General features: G+C 41.0%; 3 protein-coding genes across 6 annotated transcripts; 2 read left to right on the forward strand and 1 right to left on the reverse strand.

The window, feature by feature from the left end:
• Positions 1-1,303: 1,303 nt before the first annotated feature.
• LOC131242667 (RNA polymerase II transcriptional coactivator KIWI-like) lies at positions 1,304-9,388 on the forward strand. 4 transcript variants are annotated; one of them, XM_058241459.1, is made up of 4 exons: positions 1,320-1,587; positions 1,682-1,787; positions 8,973-8,995; positions 9,093-9,388. In XM_058241459.1, exons 1-4 carry the CDS (start codon positions 1,459-1,461, stop codon positions 9,150-9,152), a joined length of 318 nt encoding a protein of 105 aa, XP_058097442.1. In that variant the 5' UTR covers positions 1,320-1,458; the 3' UTR covers positions 9,153-9,388. The 4 variants fall into 4 exon arrangements, with proteins under 4 accessions (XP_058097441.1, XP_058097443.1, XP_058097445.1 ...); XM_058241458.1 differs by lacking the exons at positions 8,973-8,995; positions 9,093-9,388 and adding an exon at positions 5,917-6,359 and having other exon boundaries at positions 1,304-1,587; XM_058241460.1 differs by lacking the exons at positions 8,973-8,995; positions 9,093-9,388 and adding an exon at positions 5,959-6,359 and having other exon boundaries at positions 1,306-1,587.
• A 1,002-nt stretch (positions 9,389-10,390) lies between these two features.
• LOC131242668 (psbP domain-containing protein 2, chloroplastic) lies at positions 10,391-13,132 on the reverse strand. Its single transcript, XM_058241463.1, has 3 exons — positions 12,776-13,132; positions 12,547-12,696; positions 10,391-10,739 (listed from the first exon to the last, which is right to left on the reverse strand). Exons 1-3 carry the CDS (start codon positions 13,073-13,075, stop codon positions 10,461-10,463), a joined length of 729 nt encoding a protein of 242 aa, XP_058097446.1. The 5' UTR covers positions 13,076-13,132; the 3' UTR covers positions 10,391-10,460.
• Positions 13,133-16,024: 2,892 nt separating this feature from the next.
• LOC131242669 (amino-acid permease BAT1-like) lies at positions 16,025-22,442 on the forward strand. The gene is made up of 7 exons (XM_058241464.1): positions 16,025-16,271; positions 16,833-17,015; positions 18,588-18,707; positions 18,913-19,104; positions 19,347-19,652; positions 19,735-19,917; positions 21,519-22,442. Exons 1-7 carry the CDS (start codon positions 16,209-16,211, stop codon positions 22,008-22,010), a joined length of 1,539 nt encoding a protein of 512 aa, XP_058097447.1. The 5' UTR covers positions 16,025-16,208; the 3' UTR covers positions 22,011-22,442.
• The last annotated feature ends 355 nt before the right edge of the window (positions 22,443-22,797 follow it).

The raw sequence follows: 22,797 nt of genomic DNA on the forward strand, positions 1-22,797 counted from the left end.
AAGTTATTTTTCTTGGTGAACTTCTCTATTTCATACTTCGAGTTTGATCCCTTCATCGCCATGTCTCAGATTTAAACTTGAATCCCAATGTAAAGTTCTGATACCACTTGTTAGGGCAAAAAAGCAACCTTAGAGTCAAATCACACAAACAAAAGATAAGAGCAAACAAAACAATCATAGAGAATACAAAAAGTTTACTTGGAAAAACCCTTACAGAAAAAAAAATCACGACACAAAGCGACAAGCAATATCCTATGAAAATAAAATTACAATATATGTAAAATTTACAAAATAGAAAACCCTTAGTTTTCTCTCTTTAAAATTCCTTGGCTCTCTCTCTCTCTAACCCTTAGATGTCATAGCGATACCCTAATCCCGTACTAATTTGGCTTTTATAGCCAGATTATAGAATTAGAAACAAAAAATCGCATTTACACAGGAGTTACACAAAATCGTTGATCGATCAACATAGATCGAGTAACCCTCGATCGATCAAGCCTCCATATTTCATCAATTGAACATGCTTAAAAGTAACTAGAGAGAATTTGATTTTTTTGAATTATCCCAATCGAACGAATCTAAATGGTCAATTGATCGAAACTACAAAAAACTGTCCAACAAGCAAACTCATATACTTAGAATATTATCGATTGATTGAATCAGACTATTAATTGATTGAAATCCACTATTCAAGAATAGATTGGAGACACCAATTTTAACATATGTGATGCTCTAAAGGAGTGATCCATATACTCATCACGTGGGACACATTATTGAAAAATTGACAATAATTCAAAAACTATTAATGAGTTTTACTTCAATTATAAAATTAATATACTTGCTTTTGTGGGCCATAATTAATGCTTGGAATCACTTTAATTTTTGAGAAAATGTCATTTTATAATGGACTTATCATAATGATTATTTTGCATGTTACATATATTATATTAAAATATTTGAAATTATTTTCTTCCATCACATTTGTTATCATGTAAATATATATATATATATATATATATATATATATATATATAATCATTAAAAAAAATTATAGTCAAAATTTAGACCACTATAAGTTTTGAAAATCAAGGCATCCAAACACTATTAGAAATCTAGGGTTCCAATCCATACTACTAAATGGACCTTAAATAATAGAGAAATTTATACTCAATGATTTGGACATGGTGCTTGGTCGCCCATTGTAAAGGAAAATGTGTTTTCTTAATGGTGGTCTTATTCCAATAACATTGGAATAAGAGCACAGTTTTTATTTAGATTCGGCAACTGGAATCAATAGATGAGTCGAGCTGCGAATCGCCTGAGTGAGGACGCATCAAACCAACTCGCAATAGGTCTGATACCGCGCCTATAGGAGATGTTGACACGTGTAAAATACACGCGGAATGGAACTTCACTTCTCAGCTCTCAATTCGCACCCATCTACTCACTCTGGGAGAAATGTCGAGAAGGGGAAAACGAAAGGACGAAGATGAGTATGCTAGCGATGGAGATTTGGATGGGTCCACCCATCCCAAGAAAGCTCCAAGAACAGATTCTGACGACTCCGATACCATCACAATCTGTGATGTCTGTTTCTTCTTTCCCCTCTTTTCGGAGAAATTGATCTCTATTTTTCTTTCTAACAACTAATTTCAGATTTATGTCGAGTTGTTGGTTTCAGATATCGAGGAATCGAAGGGTTTCTGTGAGAAGCTGGCAAGGGAAGGTTGTCGTTGACATTCGCGAATTTTACATGAAAGATGGCAGGCAAATGCCTGGAAAGAAAGGTCTCTTCTTTTCTTTCCATCTGCTTTGTTTTTCTTTCTTAATTATATATATTAATTCTCTCTTTTTGCGATTGAAAGGTATTTAGTTATTCCGATTGCTGGTTTCTTCAGTGGATTTTGTGGTGTATTCATGATTTGGTTGTTGTTAGCAAAGGTGGAAGTTGTTCGTCTAGTCGTCTTCTTCTTCTTCTTCTTCTTTTTTTTTTTTTTATGCACAAGCATTATAATTTAGGGTTTTGGGATTAGACACCTCAGTGGGAGGAATGCAGCAGATGATTTTCGATGGGAGGGAGGAACTGGGAATTGGGGATTCTCACTTTCAATTGGAATGTTATTTCAATTGCCTGTTAGTCTCTGGGGGAATGGTATTTCAAAGCGGCTTGTTGATATGCCTTAGTGGCTTGGATGTAGTAGTTAAGGGTCCTTTTGGATGAGCAATTGAACTGAATCAGAATAGCGAAGTTATATGATACTCAGGCAGCATGTGACACTTGAGACACATGCAGTTATAAATTGTACACGTGGCGTACATTTAGTCAAATTAAACTAACTAAATTGTAGTACATTGCTGTTGAGTTACAGTCCCAAAATTAAATTGTTTGAATGATCCTAAACTCTGATGTGGACGCTTGTGGACGCTTGTCTGTTGAAATAGGACAATTTGATATTTTTCATGTTAACTGCCTGATAAATGCCCACCAATCTGACAGTCAAATAATAAAAAAGGCATAAATTTTTGAGAGAGAGACCCACCACCAATCTAACCTTCGACGTGAACACTTGCCTGTTGAAATAGGGGAATTGGATGATTTTCATTTTAACTGTCCAAAAAATGCCCATCAATCTGACAGTCATAATCAAATAGGCGTAATTTGTTGAGAAAGGGAGGGAGTGCTGCAATTTTCATTCACAACAATGAACAAACCTAAATTGCATTTTGATGCATTTCGATCTAGCCCCACTGAGAGAGCCCCATGTTCATTCACAACCATGACCAAACCCAAATTGCATTTTGATGCATTTCGATCTAGCCCCAATTTTGTCATTTCGTCTTTATTGAACTGAGACCTACATGTTTGTTCTAGTGCAAAGCTGGTACTAGATGCCTAATAGGTGGTTTTCGGAAGGATGAGGTTGTGATACCATGTATTGACTGACATGGAGGTCCCTTTAGAACCGAGAAGTGGATCTGTTAGGGGAGATTTTTATTGTAAGCACTTCTTGGCATCTCCTGCCATTGTGTTCACAAGAGAAATGGCTGACTACTTGGCTGATTTGAGTGTACGGAGGCCTTCCTAGATGAGTTATGCTATCTTTGCCACATCAGACAGACCCAGAATGCAAGATGGTAGCTCCTTGTTCTCTCCCAGCATCAGAAGCATTTTGTGGAGCTTGATCTCCAACTCGAATGGACTTTTCTGGTGCAATCCAAGAGTGGGCCGTTGATGGCCAGGAGTGGATCTCATGCTGATCAAAGATTTGGAGCCCACCATCTGTTTGATCAGTGATTTGGATCCCAAATCTATTTGTCAGTTAAATGGAACACCAGACCAGACCATGATGGTGGTTGTCATGCAGTTAAACAGTGGGTATACAAGTACATGTTGTTTAGTCTTTGAGTCCTTAGTATATTTAATCAGTTGTAAGAGTTAGTCAGAGTGCCTTGTTGAACAAGTTTTCCTTAAGTATTTTTGTTTCTTATTTTGTGTGCCTTTTTGGGTACCGAGTACCAACAGTGTTTGTGTGACACGAAATTGCACCTGTTTGAAAGCCTATTGAGTTAGCTTTCAAACGAGCCCATGCCATGCAACTTTGACACACATTGATTGAGTTGACCCATTTATGGAGCCTGTATGACTGTGATGGGATGTAGGGATATTTTACTTAGAAATTTAATTATTAACATAGATGGTTGCCAACTTAACCATTAAACAGAAAATCGTAGATGGTTAGGATTACTAATGAGTCATTTGCTGTTTTTAGGTTCTTAGTAGCCTGTGTAGCTCCCTCAGCGGTGCAGGCTTCTTTCTTTTGTTGTTCCCTTCCTTTATTAGTATAATACGTGACTTTTAAAATCTTTATTAGTATAATACGTGACTTTAAAAAAAAAAAAAAAAGCATTACTAATGAGTCATTAGGGTTAGAATAGAATTTCATTTGCGCGAACGCGCTCGCGCACACACACACTATTTGAACTCTTATATGAAAGGTTGAATGAAAAATAGAGCCTCTCGCTTGTTAGATGAGCTGGTAGAGACTGTGTAGTGTGCGTGAGTGATCCAGGGTTCAATCCTGGTATTGTTACCTTTCCAAAAAAAAAAAGAAGAACTTTTCATGCATGGAGACATTCTTTTGCTTTGAGGAGCTTGTTGCCATCCATGACGTTAGTTTTGGTATCAGAGCATATTTGAGAATGGGGTTAGTTTGTGGTATTCTTTTTTACAATTTTTAGTTCATTTCCCTTCACGGGAACCTTAGACCTCACCTTTTCAAGAAATAGTTAAAGAAAAAGAACTTCTTTTTCCTTCCCATCTTCGCCCTGAATTCTAGACTCTAGGAAAAAAAAAAAAACCCATCTTTTTCTTCTTTCTCCCATCTCTAAAACCCTGGATTTCAAAATTCATCTCCCAAACTCAATGCTGTAAAAATCTTTCAAAAAAAATAAAAATAAAAATCCTGTAAAACCCATCTTCCCATCTTCGTAATTCCCAAGCACGATAGACTCACATTATGATTTTCCTAATAGATGTATGGTACATGGAAGGATTGTTAAGATGGTGATCAGCATAAAATAGTTGTGAGAGCTTCATCTCTGTCAAGTCTGGGTTACTTTCACAAGTGTAAACATATTCAACCTGTTGTCAGCTTTTGACATACTCCTTTGGAGAATTGTAATCAGAAGATGTGTGGTGCATGGTCATTCTCATGGACTGTTGGCATATTCTTCCTGGAAGGCCATGGATACGGGTTCAAAATGCATCCATGAAGAAGAATACTTATTTTTAAATGGTAGGAAAAAGGGTCATGATGAATCTGTTGGCTGAGAAGATTTTTATGTTCAGGCATCCTCTAGAAGAAGACAAGAAATCGATGAATCTGCAGATGGATCAACAGCCAGATTGAGAAAAGAATTGCCGGATGGATCTGCTGATTGATCAAAGGATTACTAACTAAAGATTTAATGGACAGATTGCTGTTGATGATCAATGGAACTTCCAAGGATGTGTGCCACAACTAGTGTTTATGCAATTCTTGCACTGAGAAGACCAGGACAATTGGTTAACACCCAAAGGTAAATTTGAAGACAATTATGATTGGGCAAGATAGTGTGATGATCAACGATGAGTTGGAAGACACAACAACATACTCGGTATATGACAAAAAAATTGCAATCCAACGAGATCTATATTGATTAGACAATTGGGCTACATCACCAGCTCCCACCGAAGCAACAATGACATGATATAAAAATGGATGTGTATAGAGATCCTTACTTGAGAGAGTTCTTCCCAATCAAGAGGGAATGATGCAATCCAAGAGTAGGTTCTACAAAATCTAGTAATGGATCCCATGATCTGTCGATCAGATAAGTGGGCCCTGCCATCTGCTCTACCAGCAGTTTGGGATCCGCAATCATTTTGAACAGTTAAGTGGGCCCTTGATGATAGTCCAGTTAGTGGGCCCCACATGCATAATGTGGTTGGTTTTACAGGTCCATAGGGTTTAGCCTTTTGTTTCCTCACGTCAGTTTGTTTTCAAGCAGTGACAGAGTTAGAATAGGTCAGTCACTTGTAGAATAAACTTTACTTTGCTATTTTCACCGGTTATTTTGTTTTATACCTATTGGGTGCCAAACAATATCCAAATGACAGGAAATTGGCCTATTTCATTATCTTTCAAACAATTTCAATATCATGTGATTTTGACATGAGTTGAGTTATGACCCATTGGCAGAAGGCATGCATGGTGAAAGATGAAATTTATGGATATTTTAGTCATTTTAAATATTTTTAAAAAAGAAGAAGAGATTGTTAGGATTAGAGTTAATAAATGATTAGGATTAACTAAGAGTTTCTTTTGCTTTCGGAATAATATATATACATGTAAACAACTCTTTATCCATATATAGGTTCTGTTGGTAGGGAGATATGTAATTTCATCATCATCATAGAGTCAATTCCAGTTTTGCTGGTGGTCCTCATCCTGGAGCTGGCAGATTAACACAAGGATTTCCAATGAAGGGAAGGGAAGGAGGGAGTCCCGGAATGCTCAGCTGCAGAAATTGTCACCATACCTCGATCCTATTGTTGACCCAAAAAGATGAAAAAGCTTTACTCAAGCATCTTTCTATCTTCAACAGGTCCTTTTTTAGTCCATACGAGCTGGTGTGTAAGGCTGCCATTTCCATGCCAATACAGATATAAGGGCCCCATTTAATAATATCCATCTTTTCTGTAGTTTTTACACTTGGTTCTTCCTTTTAACCATGGAGGAAGATTAAAAATTCATTTTATACTAGATCTAGGCCTATTTACACAAGATTTATACTAGATCTAGGCTATTTACACAAGATTTGATTTGAGTGAAGATTGGACGAATCAAAGCAAAATGAATTTTCCAATAAATCTTATCAGCTCAAGAAAAAAGAAGTGGAATGAACCTTTTTGGGGAAAAAGTAGAATGGGAAAACTATCCTCCCCCCCCCTCTCATCATCATCATCATCTTTTGTTGCATTTCAGATAATGGCCCCTAGTCTTGTGTTCGACTAGGGCCTATTTGGTTGACATTCAACAGGTCAAGCCGATGGAAGACATTCTTATCAAAGAATGGTCTGATTGAATACACAATTGAATACATGGCTAAATCATAAATAAATAAAAATTCTGTTGTTTTGCATATTCTTATTTTCCTGATTTTTTTTATTTTTTATTTTTTGGTCCAGAAAGAAAAAAAGGGCTGATATGGGCACATATCGTCTGCTGTGTGTCTGATACAGATCTGAAGTGCCCTGTATCTTATTGTTTTGGGTCTGGCTGATATCCCCCTATCGATATGCAAAACCTTGCTGTGATCTGTCTCTTGGGTTCCCCACCAAGAAATGTGATGAAATAATATTCAACTCTACCATTATGGCCCTGAAAAATTACCAAGATATAATTTCTTGTGCTTGATGAGGACATGTGTGGGTCCTGCTTTTAGACAAGTTTCTCACCCAAAAAAGCTCACGCTTCCTCAATTTCCTCTGAACATTATCATCACCCCCCTCTGAACTGTAGATTCGATCTGCGAAGTTAAGGCCTTAGCTCATAGGTCTCAGATGTACGACCTTTGAGGGTTAACAATTAAGGCTTGTTTCAAGTCTAAAATATGAAACTTCAATCTCGAGGCCTCATGATGTAGGACAATTAATCACTTGCTCTAAAAGCTAGAATTGTTAGAGTATGACGAATTAATCCATTTATCTCATAGCCCAGGCTCCACATTCATGGCTTAGGACCTCGGCCGAACCCTCCCCGTGGGCCCCAAATCACATAGGTTGCCCACTGCGAGTGTGTCCTCGCATCCCACAGGCTATTCCACTTGAGCCCGGTGTGAAATGCCCTTGCATTAATTACCTCCGGTGAGGAGTCTCGAACACGAGACCTCTCCCGTGGGCCCCAAATCACATGGGTCACCCACCCCGGGTGTGTCCCTGCATCCCATGGGCTACCCCACTCGAGCCCGGTGTGAAAATGCCCCTGTATTAATCACTCCTCATGAGGAGTCTCGAGCACGAGACCTGTTCTGATACCAATTTAATGTAGGACATGAAATTAAATATGACATGTAAAATTTCAATCTTTAGATCATACCAATTTTAAACAATCACAAAATTTCACGTCCCACATACGATCAAACATTTAACAAGGGGAATCTACAGGGGTCCAAGCCTATACAAGTTTAGGACTGGATCAAATAAAATTATAAACCAAACAATGCCCAAAGGAGTGTAAGATTCATCCAATCTTGCAAAGGATTGTTCCCCAATTCAAGAGGTTTACAAAAGTTGAAAATATTTGAAATTTGAGATTATCTAGGGTTAGGGTTGAGGTTTGAAGGTGAGAGAGGAGATAAATAGAATAAATCCAGAACCTGAGACGATCCACGTGTGTGGACAGCTAACCGGCCCAGGCGCACGTGGGTGGGGCCCACGAAACTGGAAAGCGCCACCTAGGGTGTGGTTGGCTAGGCGAGGCCCACTCCCACACCAAATTTCATGTCGATCCGCCGTCTGGTGTGTGCGTGGTGCTCCGCCGAAGTTTCAGGCCCTCTAGTGTGCCAAAATCTGAAAATCTGCCGTGGAGGAGAACTTGAGCACAAAAAAAAGGTGAATATGAAGCTTGGGGGGGGGGGGGGGGGGGGGCGGAATGATGAAAGTGGGGAGTAAGAGGTGGGATGATTTGGGATAGCTGTGACTTCGCACCACGGCAGTTAGCCCTTTGAGGAAATGAGGGTCTCACACCCAATTAACTTTTTCAACTTAGAGGAATAGAGAAGAAGAAAAAACGTAGAATTTTATTCATAAAGTTCAATGAAAAAAATACCTACATGGGGTTACCTATTTATAAGAAAATCCTAAATCTTAAATGCTGCACCATGTACACACACTAATACTTAGAGATGAAGTAACAAAAATAATAACTAATCTACGCAATCAAAACCGTTCATGATCTTTCTAATAATGATTCTACCCCACTCGAGCACGGTGTGAAAATGCCCCTGCATTAATCACCCTTGGTGAGGAGTCTCGAATAGGAGACCTCCCACTCTGATACTAATTTGATGCAGGACAATTAACCACTTACTCTAAAAGCTCGAATTGTTAGAGTATGACGAATTAATCCTTTTATCTCATAGTCTAGGCCCTACATCTCATGGGTTAGGAGCTCGGCCGAACCCCCTCGTGAGCTCGTGGGCCCCAAATCACATGGGCCGCTCACCCCGAGTGTGTCCCCGCATCCCATGGGCTATCCCACTTGAGCCCGGTATGAAATGTCCCTGCATTACCTCATTTGCTAATGGCTCGATTTTAATGCTTTTGACACGGACTGGTATATATTTGGTTGTGTATCTTGGTATATGCTAGAATGCTGCTTGTTCTCATTTATTTTATTTTATTTTATTCTTTTAATGTTCTTTCGCAGGGATCTCACTTAGCATGGATCAGGTATGATTATTTCTTGGAATTTATCGTGGCTTTAGTTATCTACTTTAATAATTGCGTTTTGGCATTTTATTGATTCTTTCTTTTGTGTACGATGAAGTGGAGCATACTACGGGATCATTTGGATGAAATCGATCAGGCAGTTGCTGAGAATGCTTAGTTTGCAGCAAAAAAGCTAATTTCGTTCGGGTTGTATGTTATATATTGTTATATTAAGTATCTATTAATTCGAATGGGTTTAGGGGAATGAGCCATTGTGGGACCTGTTTGTCTTGCCAATACAGAGCAGCTTATTTTTATGTTTGTAACCATCGGATGGTCAAGCTGTTTATGGAGGTGTTGCTGCATGGTCTCTTATGTTTCCCACGGAAATAATGTATTTCGTTTTGAGTTGTCTAGCCTCCTTATTATGCAAAGTCCAATTGCTTCTTCTTTGGCTAGTTTAGTCCTCGCGAGTTGTTCATACCAAAAGAAATTCCTGGCCAAATGTGGCTAAATGGATGAGAACGGAAGTGGTGGGTGAAGTTCCTGAATTGAACTCATGGCTGCACTAGTAGGCATGATCGGTCATTTATGCATTAGACGCTTCATATTTTGGGAAATCAGGCTTTTGGGCCTTTTATTGCTTTGAGTTGCTATGAGTTCAACTCCACATGGCGAGGGTGAAAATTTCAAAATATGGTGCTTTTGAAAGACCTTATGCCAGTTGTTTGAAGGAAGGCTAAAGCTCTTGAAAGCAAAGTTGCATCCATCTGGGAATGTTCCCATTAGGGCCTGTTTGGAATGCGGGATTAGGTGGTATTGAATTGCATTACATGGAATTAACACCATTATTACACATTGATTATGTCTGTAAATATCATGGCATTTTGACCATCCAATTCTACATTTGGGATCCAATTCTTCCTTTGGGAAAAACACCGATGCATGTGAAACACTGGTGGACGCAGGAATTGTGTTCAATGGACTAGATTTCACAACCGATGGTGGACGTGGGAATCGTGTTCAATGGACCAGATTTTACAACTGATGCTAGTCACCTATATTCTTTACTTGTGTGTCACGTGTAAAGGATACATGGATGAACGGCATGGATAAAATACATGCATCAATGTGGGGCCCACGGATGTAGTGGATTTTGAAATCCACATGTTGGACATCCTTGTTGTCAAGCAGATGGAATCCATCATCCGTTTCCCAATTAGTGTTCATTGTCCACTCAGGACTACAGTCTCCTCCACTGCTGTTCACAGAAGGCATGGTCTCTGATTTGATAAGCAACAGAGCCTTGTGTTTCGCGGGTCCAGTAAGGGGCCACGATCTGGCTATGCTTTGAGATGCTTCCAGTTCATGCCTTCTCAGCCCAAATGGTGACATTAGCTTATCTACAGCTATAAATGAACACTGAAACGTGTGCCGGACTGACTGCTGCTGTATGTCTCAAAAGAATGAGAAGTACATTTTCCAGTTACATGGAGGATGAAGATGAAGATGATGATGCTACATCGAATGAATGTAGGACTTGTTCCAACATCAATCTGGTTTGCATATCTAGAGGATTCTCCATCCGGTCGGCATAGGCAATGTTCAGGAGATAAAGCTTCTTAGAAGAGATGAATGCAGCTGAAAAAATCCTCTTCATCCCTCCTCTGGTACTATCAACCTTGTACTCAAACTCATATACTGGTAGGTCTCCATTACCCAATCTTTCTGCAACTCCTATCACCTCTGCATCCTTTGTACTTTCCTACAGAACAAGATAAAATATGGATACAGTGCACTGCTATTGTTGCCACAAGCTGAAGAGTGGTTAGATTCCAATTGCAGGTTTTTTTATTATGAGAAGTGGAGGACCATGGTTCAGTAACTCAGGCCATTCGTCTGTTGTCTCCTGCTGTTGATGGACCATCCCCGAAAATCTCCCTGATTGTAAGTTACTAGCCACTAATCATGTGGACCATTGCAGTGTTTCTTCTTGGCTATCTATTTGTGAACCTTTTATTGGAAGGTTGTGGTTGTCCTATCAAGGAGATGTTTGGGGTATGATCCATCCAAGGTGAGACATAACAGATGAGCGGTGTTCTATTGGGTCGTTTGGCACTCCACGATTTGGGGCATCAGTGACCCAATTCTTAGGGCAAATTCCTGTTTGAAATGTGGCAAAAGGCACATTTTTGAATTCTTGTATGGAGGGTGGTTTGCGGATTCTAGGCCTACCAATTCCAAATCAACGGTCAATACCTTCCAAATGCTTACCAAATCCATGTTTATGGATTCCACGCCCATCATCATCATCATCATCATTATTTAAGCCATATCCCAATTAATTTAGGTTGGCCGCATGAATCCTACTCCGCCATCCTACATGTTTAGATGCCTCTTAAGTTCTGTCCCTGGGGGAGGAAATTTACAGGCAAAGAACTTCATGGGGCTGAGTGGGAAGTCACTTCCTTGTACGTAGAGGTGCACACGAGTCGAGTCGAGTTTGTGCCAAGCTTGACTCGGCTCGGCCACTAGCGGACCCCAGCTCGAACTCGGCTCGGCTCGGCTCGGTCCTCGATCTTGGCTAGTCAACTTGGTTCTATTCGGTCAGCAGCTCGGGCCAGTTCGAGCCGAGTTCGCTTGTGCAGCATTTTCACAAACATATGGACTGCACATTCAAATTCTCACCAGCCGACACTTCGTTGAGTCATTTCATCAAACACTCGGTGAGCAATGCCCATATCAAAAAAACCGAGTCACCAATCAAATTCAATCCGAGTTGAGTCAAGCTTGGGCAAGATTGAACTGGGCTCGAAATTTTTTCGAGCTTGAGCTCCAAAAAGCAGCTCAATTCGTCCGAATCCAATTTCGAGCCGAGGCGAGTCGAGCTTTTTCGAGTCGAATTGAGCGAGCTGACCGAGCTAACTCGACTCGCGTACATCCCCACCTGTAAGTGAAATGCAGTTGAAATTCACTTACGGCCCATTTGGATTCCACCAAATAAGTTATTTTTTCTACTTACAACAGTGGATAAGTAACTTATTTGAGATACCAAATAAGGAAGTTTGGTTTATGATCAATTATAAGTAACTTTTTTTTTTTTTTTTATACTCAAGTTACTTAACACATCATCTTAATAAGTAGAAACCAAGATAAGTTACTGGAGGCATGAGTAGCTTATCTTTTAAGTAAAACTTAAGATCCAGGCGCCCCACTTAGAAACTTAGTTGCATGCAAACGACTCCTTAGTTACTTTCCAATTCAATTTAAGGACTTGGATGATCTTTTCCCAAAATCAAATTCTTTATTTCAAGATATAACTGATGGAATCCCAATTATCGAGAAATCCAACTCTGGAAATTGAATTGGAAGGTGATTACCAAAAGTCCCAAGTTGCCAAACGACCTCTCTATCGAACCATGGGCCATACCTGTGAGAAATGGAAACTTATGTGTACTGTGCAATGAGGACTCTTCATAGGATCTTATTCATCCAATCAACGACCCCCTGACCGTTTATAACAGATGAATTTCGATGGTGGGCCATGAAATGAAAAGATGGGGCATGTTTACCTTGCGCTTTTCAGCTTGGATGAGTTTATCTGCGACGAACTGAGGGGACCCAAAGTCGGGGAGGGAAGAGAGACGGACGGGGGTGACCACAACTCCCACATTGTTACCTCTCCCATCCTCGAATAGGGCCGTTGCCCCTGCTTTCTCTACCTACACATACTACCAACAAGAATCAGAGAAGAAACCCAGAATGATGGACGGATGGATGAATGGGGGCCGCACCACATACCTTGATCCATGAAGGAGGGAGGAGGAGGGTGAAACCTTCGTTAGGGTCGGTGTATCTCTCCAGCTGATTCTCTACAGCAGCTGCAGTAGAAGAAAAGGGGAGTTGAATCGGAGAGGGGAAGCAGAGGGAGGAGAGGACAGAGAGGATGAGGGTCCTCTTGCGTGTTGAAGCAGAGACGGCTTGGATTTGAGGATGGGAGGAGGAGGAGCAGCGGACGGCTGTGGTGGGTTTTAGTGTGGCCACAAGGAATGGGATTCTGCAGAGGCAGATGCTGCCGGTCCTTGTCGACCGTATATCCATTTTTCTTCTCACCTCACCTCATCCTCATCTCATCTCCCTCCCAATGGGAACTCGGGCGACTAGGTTGTTTTTTGCTCGCTGTAACGCATGCCGTATCCAAGCGCTCATCAGGTGGGCCCACCATGTGGATTTTCTGGCCAACTAGCTGCACATGTACGTTGGACCATCCTAGTTGTGTCAGCCCACCTGGATGGTCCATTCGATCAATCTGAACTGTTCATTAAGTCGAGATCAATTTTTGTAGTCGATCATGCAAAAATTGTACTGATAGTCATAGGATGACCCAATTAATCTTTGATTTGGCTTATTTATTTATTTACAACCATCCATTTTTTAAAGCCATGGATGGGATGGTTACAATTGCCTAACAAAAGCATTTCTTTAGAATCATAGGCAATGCATATTAGGGCCTAACAAACAGATGCATCAAATTGTTGATACCACCTTTTTTTTTTAATTCTGTAAATTATCTTGACCGTCTATATTAGAGACCATTGATTAAATGGTTCATATTTGTTAGACCGGTGTGATGTTTGTACGGTAGACGATGAAATGTGTGGTGGACCTAATGAACAGTCCAGATCAATGGATTGGACTGTCTAGATTAGAATATCTAGACAGAGATTAGTTTGTGTTCTTTTTGTTGGAAGTGGACTACCGCTGTATTTTCTTTATTGTTTGGTTGCTCCATATTTCATAAAATATACACAAATTAGACTGATTCATCATGAAATATGAAGAAATTTCATGATATTTTGTGCAACTAAATGCTCCCCCTTAACCATATCTTTTAGTGCCAGTAGTTGAAGAATTGGGAATTTTTCATAAATCTGATTTTTCGGTACATGGACCATTCACAGCAGGGCCCATCGTATCAACGGTTTAGATCAATGAACCACGGTTCTTACTCGTACGAAAATTCGACCATGGAATTACGGACTCTGTACTGCATGGACCACCTTAATTAATTTGCGCTTAAAGGACGTCTGAATTGGACGCGGATTGCGTAATGACAGCGTCAGGAGCGAGGTGGCTACTGACAGTGCTATGTATTTTATCCCAGCCCTCCATCTAATTTTACAGATTATCACAGAGATCATCGATCACACCAAAAGAAAACAATGAAGATTGGATGCCCACCGTTAAAAACTTTCCTGAATTCAATGTAATGTTTATTTGTCATCCAACCTGTTTAATCTATCACGCACACATTGATGAAGAGAAAACACAAATATCAGCTTAATCCAAAACCTTTTTGGCCCTTAAGAAGTTTTTAACGGTGAGCGTTCAATCAACACTTTTTCTTTGAGATTTAGATCTGCCTCATTTTTTCGTTCATGCCATAAAATAGTATATAAAAATAGATGGATGGCGTGGATTGGTCACATAGTATATAAATAGTATATAAAAATAGATGGATGGCGTGGATTGGTCACATAAGTTATTATGGGACCCACAGAGCACTGTCAGTAGCCACCTCGCTAGTGACGCTGTCAGCAGGCAATCCGCGTCCGAATTGTGAACAATAAATATGAAATTTTAATGGCTCGTATTCAACTCTAGTAATCAAAGGTCAGGATCATCATTAAAGCGTGATGACGAGGGAATAGCTTGTTTATGACAGTAAAGATAATAAGCACGGTTAAAATCATCGGACAATCTCAGCACGTGGGTCCCACTTGGCGGCGAAACACAGCTAGATTCTGTGTCGCGACGGAGGCAAAACGAACTCAGCCGAGACAGAATCCGCCTACAACCTGCTTAACGTGTTGCACTGCAACACCAACAGACCGTAGTAACTAGACTCGCGCGACTGAGATGGTGTGGAGGTCTCACCGCAACTAACGAGATCACAAATCAGGTTCGTCCATTACTCTCATGTGTCCTACCTTCCGAGTGTCCCGGATCAAATACACATGCTCCATTTTGGCACGTACGAGGGGAGAATCCTAGTCCATCTCACTCGCGCAAGTGAATTAAGCATTTCCAGGTAGTCAAGGTCTTCGTTCTAACTTCTGACCTTATAAATGAGCGGAATGCGAGTCGGCAAGATTATGGTGTGTGTTCGTTACAGTTTACTAAAATGTGGCAACCTCATCTACCGTATCCGTGGCAGATGTGTACTTCAATCCGTACCGTTTGATAGGCTGATCTAAACCATCAGATTTCCCCCTCAGATCTAGACCGCTGAACGCTTTCTTTATCTGGTCGGGGTTGGGCTCGATGTGTAATTGGTCGTGTGGATCGGGTTCAGCTATTTAGTAGTAAATTGTGGCCAACGCACACCCGTCTACACGATGAAGAAATGTGAAAGAATCAGAAGGGGACGTCCACCACGATCTGAAAAATGGACCCACACAAGAATAACATCAGGTGATCCTGTCCATCCGATTGGGATTCAATGAGCCGCCCTAATGTGAGGGGGAGAAAAACGTGTCAGAGATCTGCGTAAAGGTGGTAGATAGACTAATATGGCAGTTGTGATTTGAAAGCCTGGGCCAGGTAACGCCGGATTGGATACTAACCCGTTAGTAACTAGCTAGGAAGGGACAGGAACTCTAAAGGGGACATCATGAAGTATGTATTTTATCAACACCGTCCATCCATTTTGCCATATCATTTTAGGGCACAAGCCCAAAAACGAGCACCCAAGGCTCAAGTGGACCACAGGAAGGAGAGGTGATAATGACACCCTTCCTAGGGCCCACAGTAATGGTTAATTACCACCTGTGTGGTCCGTTTGAGCCTTAGAACTACCTAATTTTTGGTTTTGTACAATAAAATGATATTGGAAAATGGATGGACGGCCTTGATTGATAGTGAGACGGTTACCTAGATTCCGGCTCTACCGGCCACACCTTATCATTTCCCACTAATGTAAGGAAAAGTCCATTCCCATTTGTAACGAAATTTAAAGTCTGAAGCTTTTCTGTTTATTATATATATATATAAATAGAAGGCGCGCTTTGGAAAGAGATAAATAGACGAAAGAGAGTAAACACGCATCTGAAAGTCAAGCAATCCAAAATCCTACTTTCGTTGGACATCTTCTCTTTCTCCTGCTAAAGCTTTACAAAACCTGCTGTCATTTCGCATTCTTCCATCATCATCACCGTTCATTCATTCCTGAGAAATGGATTCTGGAGAGAAGCGCCTCAACGAGCTTGGTTACAAGCAAGAACTCAGAAGAGAGATGGTTTCTCTCTCTCTCTCTCTCTCTCTCCTCTTTTTTCTGTATCTTCATGCATTGGGTTTTCTTTACTAGTTGTATATGGACATCAGGACGATGGACAGTCTGATCAATTGATCAGGACTGTCCATTGGGTCAGCTACTTCATGGGCCACCCATGGAAAAATATGTGTTGATCAGATGATATGAACCACCAGATCAATAGCCTTTACAATGTATGGTCAAGATTGTTCATAGAAATAAGTCCAATCAACCATCTGAACCGTTCATTGGGGGAACCCACCATGGGTTGTTTATGGGTCCATTCTGAAGAATTGGTTTGATCAGATAATGCCGACCATCCATTCATATCTTCGGAAATAAGGGATTTCTGATGGATAGGATCATCAGGTGGTTGTACTATTTCGTTGGCTGGGTCTAATGGACGGTCCAGATTGACCGATCAGACTCTCCACATGTCTCCATGCCACTAGGGACACTGGACCATTCATCGTCGTTGTTTTGGCTCTTGTTCTGTTTCTTTCTCAGATTGAATTGAGTTGAATTGGGTTTTGATTGTTGCTGCAGACTCTGTTCAAGACACTTGCGATTTCGGTGTCGACCGTCACCCTTTTCACAGGGATTACCCCTCTCTACGGATCGAGCCTGCGGTACGCTGGGCCGGCCAGTCTAGTTTGGGGATGGGTGGTGGTCTCCTTCTTCACCTGGTTTGTTGGGATTGCTATGGCTGAGATCTGCTCATCTTTTCCGGTCTGTTTATCATTATCTTCCATTCCTCAATTTCTTTTGTTTTAACTGAATATGTCATTCATCTAACATGAATTCAGAGAATTCAATCTTGAATTGGATTAATGCATGCCTGATTTATAGTTGAAGAATTGAATTTTCTCTATTTTGTTTCTCAATATCAATATCCTGCGGGAATCTAAATATTGTGGAAAATACCAGCACCCAATCTCACACCACAAGCATGATTAGCTAGACCATCTGTTGTTTGGTTGCTTTCAACCTAGCTGAGAAAGAAGATTTTTCGCTTCAGCCCAATAATACCATAATTTCCAATGATTAGTTACCGTCTTCGGATTGAAAAGATTGAAAAGATGAGCTATGGTCAGTTGCTTTCTACTTCAAGATTTGAAATTTTCCGCATTTACAGGGACAAGAGCCATCCAAAAGAGCTCTAATTTCAACTTCCACACTGCTGCAAATCCCATAAAAATGAAAATGAAAATAGATGAAGTTCCCTTACAGAACCCCTTATAACACCACCTCCTCCACTAGTACTTGGGTGGTTGACATACCAGAAACTAGGCTAGTTAACTTGTCGGGTGGGCCACACATGGACCAACAATGGACGGTTTAAAACAAGAAGCCAATGGTTCTCCATCCAACATGTTGGCCTGAGCTATGTCATCCACACTTTTGGGCCCACCTGATGCACCCTTCGAATCACACACATATGCTTGGTTGGAATTTGTGGCAAAAGCCAATTGCTACTATCATGAAGGGAAAATTCAATAGTGTAGGAAATTACTAGAAAATGTGTACGTCGATTGTCTTGGAAGATTTAGACTTGAAAATTACAAATCTGGACTGGAAAAATGTTTGAAATTCTATGTCCACTTCTTGTATTCCTTCGCTCGTGAATGATCACTCACACAGTTTCGAATTAAGCAGGGTGAATTGAATTTCTCTTGTGAAAATGGATGGTGACTAGCAATGTAGAACAACGGAAATTTCAAATTGTTGTTTGAGAAATGCCATGGAAAATATCGAGAGAAGAGATTGAAGTGATGATTCATTGCACATGTGCCAACAAATCACAACTATGATAGATGGCCTTAGGGAAACATTTAGTATTAGATAGACTATTAGACAAGAAATGGCCAGCAGTCTATAAAACAATGTTCAAGTGTGGCACACCAGACTAATGTTTGGGCAGGGCATGCTGCCACCAGACCCACATGATGCATGGCCTAGATCTTGTGCAGACGAGCTACGTTGACCCCATTTGCTGCTAATCACATCCCCAATCCGACCATGTGAATCGCCTTAGCATTTCAGTCATTATTTAGTTCTGCATCGGCAATGCAGGTTCTAGAGTCTCGCAATTCCCCAGTATATACCATCAGCATTTTCCTTTCCTGACTGCTCCTGATCACATTGGATCTGTTATTATCTGCAATTCCTATTTCAAATGCTGCCTGGTTCTGTTTCGCGCTTCTTGTTGTATCTTTCCTTATTCTTTCTTACTACATAGATTAGTCCTTCCTGGAAAAGAATTTATGGAAATAATGTGCTATTTGGTGTAACATTAAACAGACGACAGGTTCTCTTTATTTCTGGGCCGCCCATTTAGCCGGCCCCAAGTGGGGTCCATTTGCATCGTGGTGCTGCGCTTGGTTGGAGACAATTGGCCTCATTGCCGGAATTGGTACACAGGTAGCATTTCTTCCCTTGATATATCGATCATGCGGACATTTTGATGGTTTCTAACCCAAGATTCAATTTTCTTGGGAGACCATGATACTAATAAAATGATTTCCTTCTTAAGTTGTTATATGCAATGCATGCTTCTCATCCTACCCTTACTTTTGGGCATTGAGATTGGTCTCTAACTATCAAATTTCTTCTACATGGTTGGTAGGCTTACGCAGGATCTCAGACGTTGCAGACCATCATTTTACTATGTACTGGTACAAACAAAGATGGGGGTTATTTCGCCCCGCGAGGGGTGTTCTTTTGCATGTACATGGGCCTTACGATTATATGGGCCATACTGAATACATTCGCACTAGAAGTCATTGCCTTCCTCGACATAATTTCAATATGGTGGCAGGTATGTACTCTCAGTCTTCTTTTTCCATCATCGAATTCTCAGTTTTTGGGGCAGAATTTTCAGATGGGCTTGTCTAGAACATCACACCAGATGCTCCAACAGATCTACTTCACTAAAATACAGATGGGTGGATGTACATTCGCTGTCATGCGGCTACACACAAACACCACCTCTGTTAATTCACTGGAATTCAGATTTTGTTCAGCCAATCTCTTCCACTCTGACATACCAACGATGTGCAGGTTGTTGGGGGTTTGGTTATAGTTATAATGCTTCCGCTGGTCGCATTGAAAACACAATCTGCCTCCTATGTGTTCACTCATTTCGAGACATCGCCGGAGTCGACAGGGATAAGCAGCAAAGCATACGCGGTTGTTCTATCTGTTCTTGTTAGTCAGTACTCTCTGTATGGATATGATGCTGCAGCACATCTAACAGAGGAGACGAAAGGCGCAGACAAGAACGGCCCGATTGCAATTCTATCAAGTATAGGAATCATTTCAATATTTGGATGGGCTTATATTTTAGCACTTACTTTCAGCATTCAGGTATGATTCTTTTACTACTGTTTGGGCATTTTGCTTTCGGCGGACTGTTACCTATTTGATGTGGGATTGCGATTTTCATCAGGATCCGAGTTACTTGTATGATGTGAACAATGAGACTGCTGGAGCATTTGTACCAGGACAGATTCTGTATGATGCATTCCACGGGAGGTATCAAAATTCAACCGGAGCGATAGTGTTGCTGTTTGTGATTTGGGGTTCGTTCTTCTTTGGTGGCCTTTCAATCACTACTAGTGCGGCCAGAGTGGTAAGAAAAGCCTTCTTTTGATTTGGAGAAGTGGATCACTTTCTTAGCAAACCAACTTGGTCTTGACATTCCAAACTTGGAAAAAAAAAACCCAGCAAATGATATGCTTAATAAGAGAGTGTTTGGATGTACTATTGAATTGAAATGCAATATTTAGTTCTACAGAGAGGAAATGACCAGATTTTGCAATTACCTTCCATGGTATTCTTAATAAGGAAGTAGCCCTCAAATTGCAGCTACATGCGTTTCTAGTCCAAGATGAAAGTAACCTGACTGCGATTTGGTGACTAGTCCCTCAATATGTCATCTGAAGTAATTGCAATTTGGTCAATTTCCTTATTGCTGAACTAAATTATTGCATTTCAATTCAATTGTGCATCTAAACAGCCTAAACTTTTCCTTTGATGACTGTATTTTTTTCAAAGAGCCATGCTCCAGTCGTCATGGGCAGATACAGGGCCCATGTAATGTATGTTGGCCATCCAACCTGTTGATCCAACACTCAGGTGGGGAGCAATGTGAGAGAGGATGCCCATCCTTGATTTGCACAGGGACCCACCTGAATCAAAGAACAACCTGAATTTTGGTCTTACCTTTCATCCAGGCCAGATTCCTTATACCAAATGTAGTGGGTATTCCATGAAAATCAAGGGTGGGCATTTCCCTCCCTTGATACATGCAAATATGATGGATGGGTTGGATTTTATACATGCATCACGTGGGCCCCAATCTGCCCAGAACCATTGGAAGGCACCCAATTTGCAAAATCATAAATTGAAAACCTGAAGCATATTTGATTCGATCTACTCTAGAGCTGGGCATGGGACGACTTGACTCGGCAAACTCAACTCGTCCGACTTGTTCATACCCGACTCGATCCAAACCGAGTAGACTTTGTCAAATCCGAACTCAAACTGAGTCGAGTTCGGGTCACCCAGCAACTCGACTCGACTCAACCCGAAATCCAACTCGGTACTGACTCGACTCGATTCAAAACTCAACACGACTCATGCGTGTGTGCGTGCGCACACACACACACACACATATATATATATATATACACTCAGATTTGACGTTTCAGATCTGAGATGCTGTGTAGCTGATGGAGAGGCTGCAATTCTGGCAAGTGCACCTTGGTTTTGAGTTGTGATTTCAGCATGTGGATACATGCTGCACCTGACCTGACTCAACCTAACTTGGTATTTGTGACTGGGTCAGACTCGGTCTGGATTAGTCCAGGCCAGACCCAGACTCAGATCGGGTCAGGCATGCTAGACTCTGCACTGAGTTGGGTCGAGTTTGGATCAGGTCTATTTCAAAACCAGATCGAATCGGGTCAGCCCTAACTCAGTCAGACTCAACTTGATGCCCAGCTCTAGTCTATTCTAAATACTCCTTCAATCCAATATTGACAATCTCACAAAGATGAAATCAAAAGTCAAAAACTAATTGGATATGTAAATGATATTATTTGTTTCATCATTTGGATGTGTGAAAAATAAGTTGTAACATTTCACTTCTTACTGTTATTTCAAAGCGATCGCACGGATGTTGGTGATTTCGCATCTATCATGGCTCATTGTGACATGTCAATCTTCCAGGTATATGCTCTATCCAGGGATAAAGGAATTCCATTTTCATCCATTTGGCGACGAGTTCACCCCAAGCACAAGATTCCTGCGAACGCAGTGTGGTTATGTGCCGGCGTCTGTATTCTTCTTGGACTTCCCATCTTGAAAGTCAATGTGGTTTTCACTGCCATCACGTCCATTTGTACGATCGGATGGGTCGGTGGATATGCAGTTCCAATCTTTGCTAGGATGGTCATGGCTGAGAATAATTTCAAACCAGGACCGTTCTACTTGGGCCGAGCAAGTAGGCCAATTTGCTTGGTAGCCTTCTTGTGGATCTGTTATACATGTTCAGTCTTCCTATTGCCAACGATCTACCCTCTTGATTGGAACACTTTCAACTATGCTCCGATCGCGCTGGCCGTGGGTTTGGCACTGATCTTGCTGTGGTGGCTTCTTGATGCAAGGAAATGGTTCAAGGGACCAGTCAGGAACATTGATGTGCAGAATGGAAAGGTTTGAGAGCTCTGCTAAAGCTCTATCCATATACCATTTGAAGAACCAGGTCATTCATCAGGTGGGGCCCAGCATATAAAATTTTTAAAGGTTTAAGAGCCCTGCTAAAGCTATTCATACCACTTGGAGGTCTGGGACATTCATCAGGTGGGCCACACCATATACTTACATACATGGCCTGAACATCAGGCTAGTAGATCATTTGTAATCTTAACATGTCTATTCTTTTTCATATTACTGGACCAGCTGGCTACATGGTGGACCCACCTGATGAACGGCACAGATCTTTCACATACATTGCCACGTGTGGCGTGAGTCACAACCAGCCTTTGCATTTCTCAAGGTTTAACTTCCCTGCATGGATGTAACAACTGCTCTGATAGAAGTGAGTACATGTGATGGATGATCTTTTAGTGGAATTTTATCTATTTCCTTGTAGATTTAAGGCGCGTTTGGATGCACAACTGAACTGAATTGCGAATGTTGAGTTCAATCAAGAGGAAATGGTCATATCGTAGTGATGTTTCTGATCTAACGTAGCAAGGAAGTGGCCCTCAAAACTGCAGCTACTTTCATGTTCAACATGAAAACTGCTAAAGCCACTCAGTCCGTGGGACCCACCATGTTCTAAATTTAAATCCACTCCGTCCATCAGGTTTTATACTCAATGTTAGGTCCCGGAGCAAAAAATAAAATAAAATCTAGCTAGATCTACAGCTCAAATGGATCATACCACAAGGAACGGTGGGAATGGGATGATAACCATAGGTTTGTGTGCAGCCTACCAAACAGT

This window comes from Magnolia sinica, chromosome 4, assembly GCF_029962835.1.
Source record: "Magnolia sinica isolate HGM2019 chromosome 4, MsV1, whole genome shotgun sequence".
In the NCBI taxonomy this organism is placed as follows: domain Eukaryota; kingdom Viridiplantae; phylum Streptophyta; class Magnoliopsida; order Magnoliales; family Magnoliaceae; genus Magnolia; species Magnolia sinica.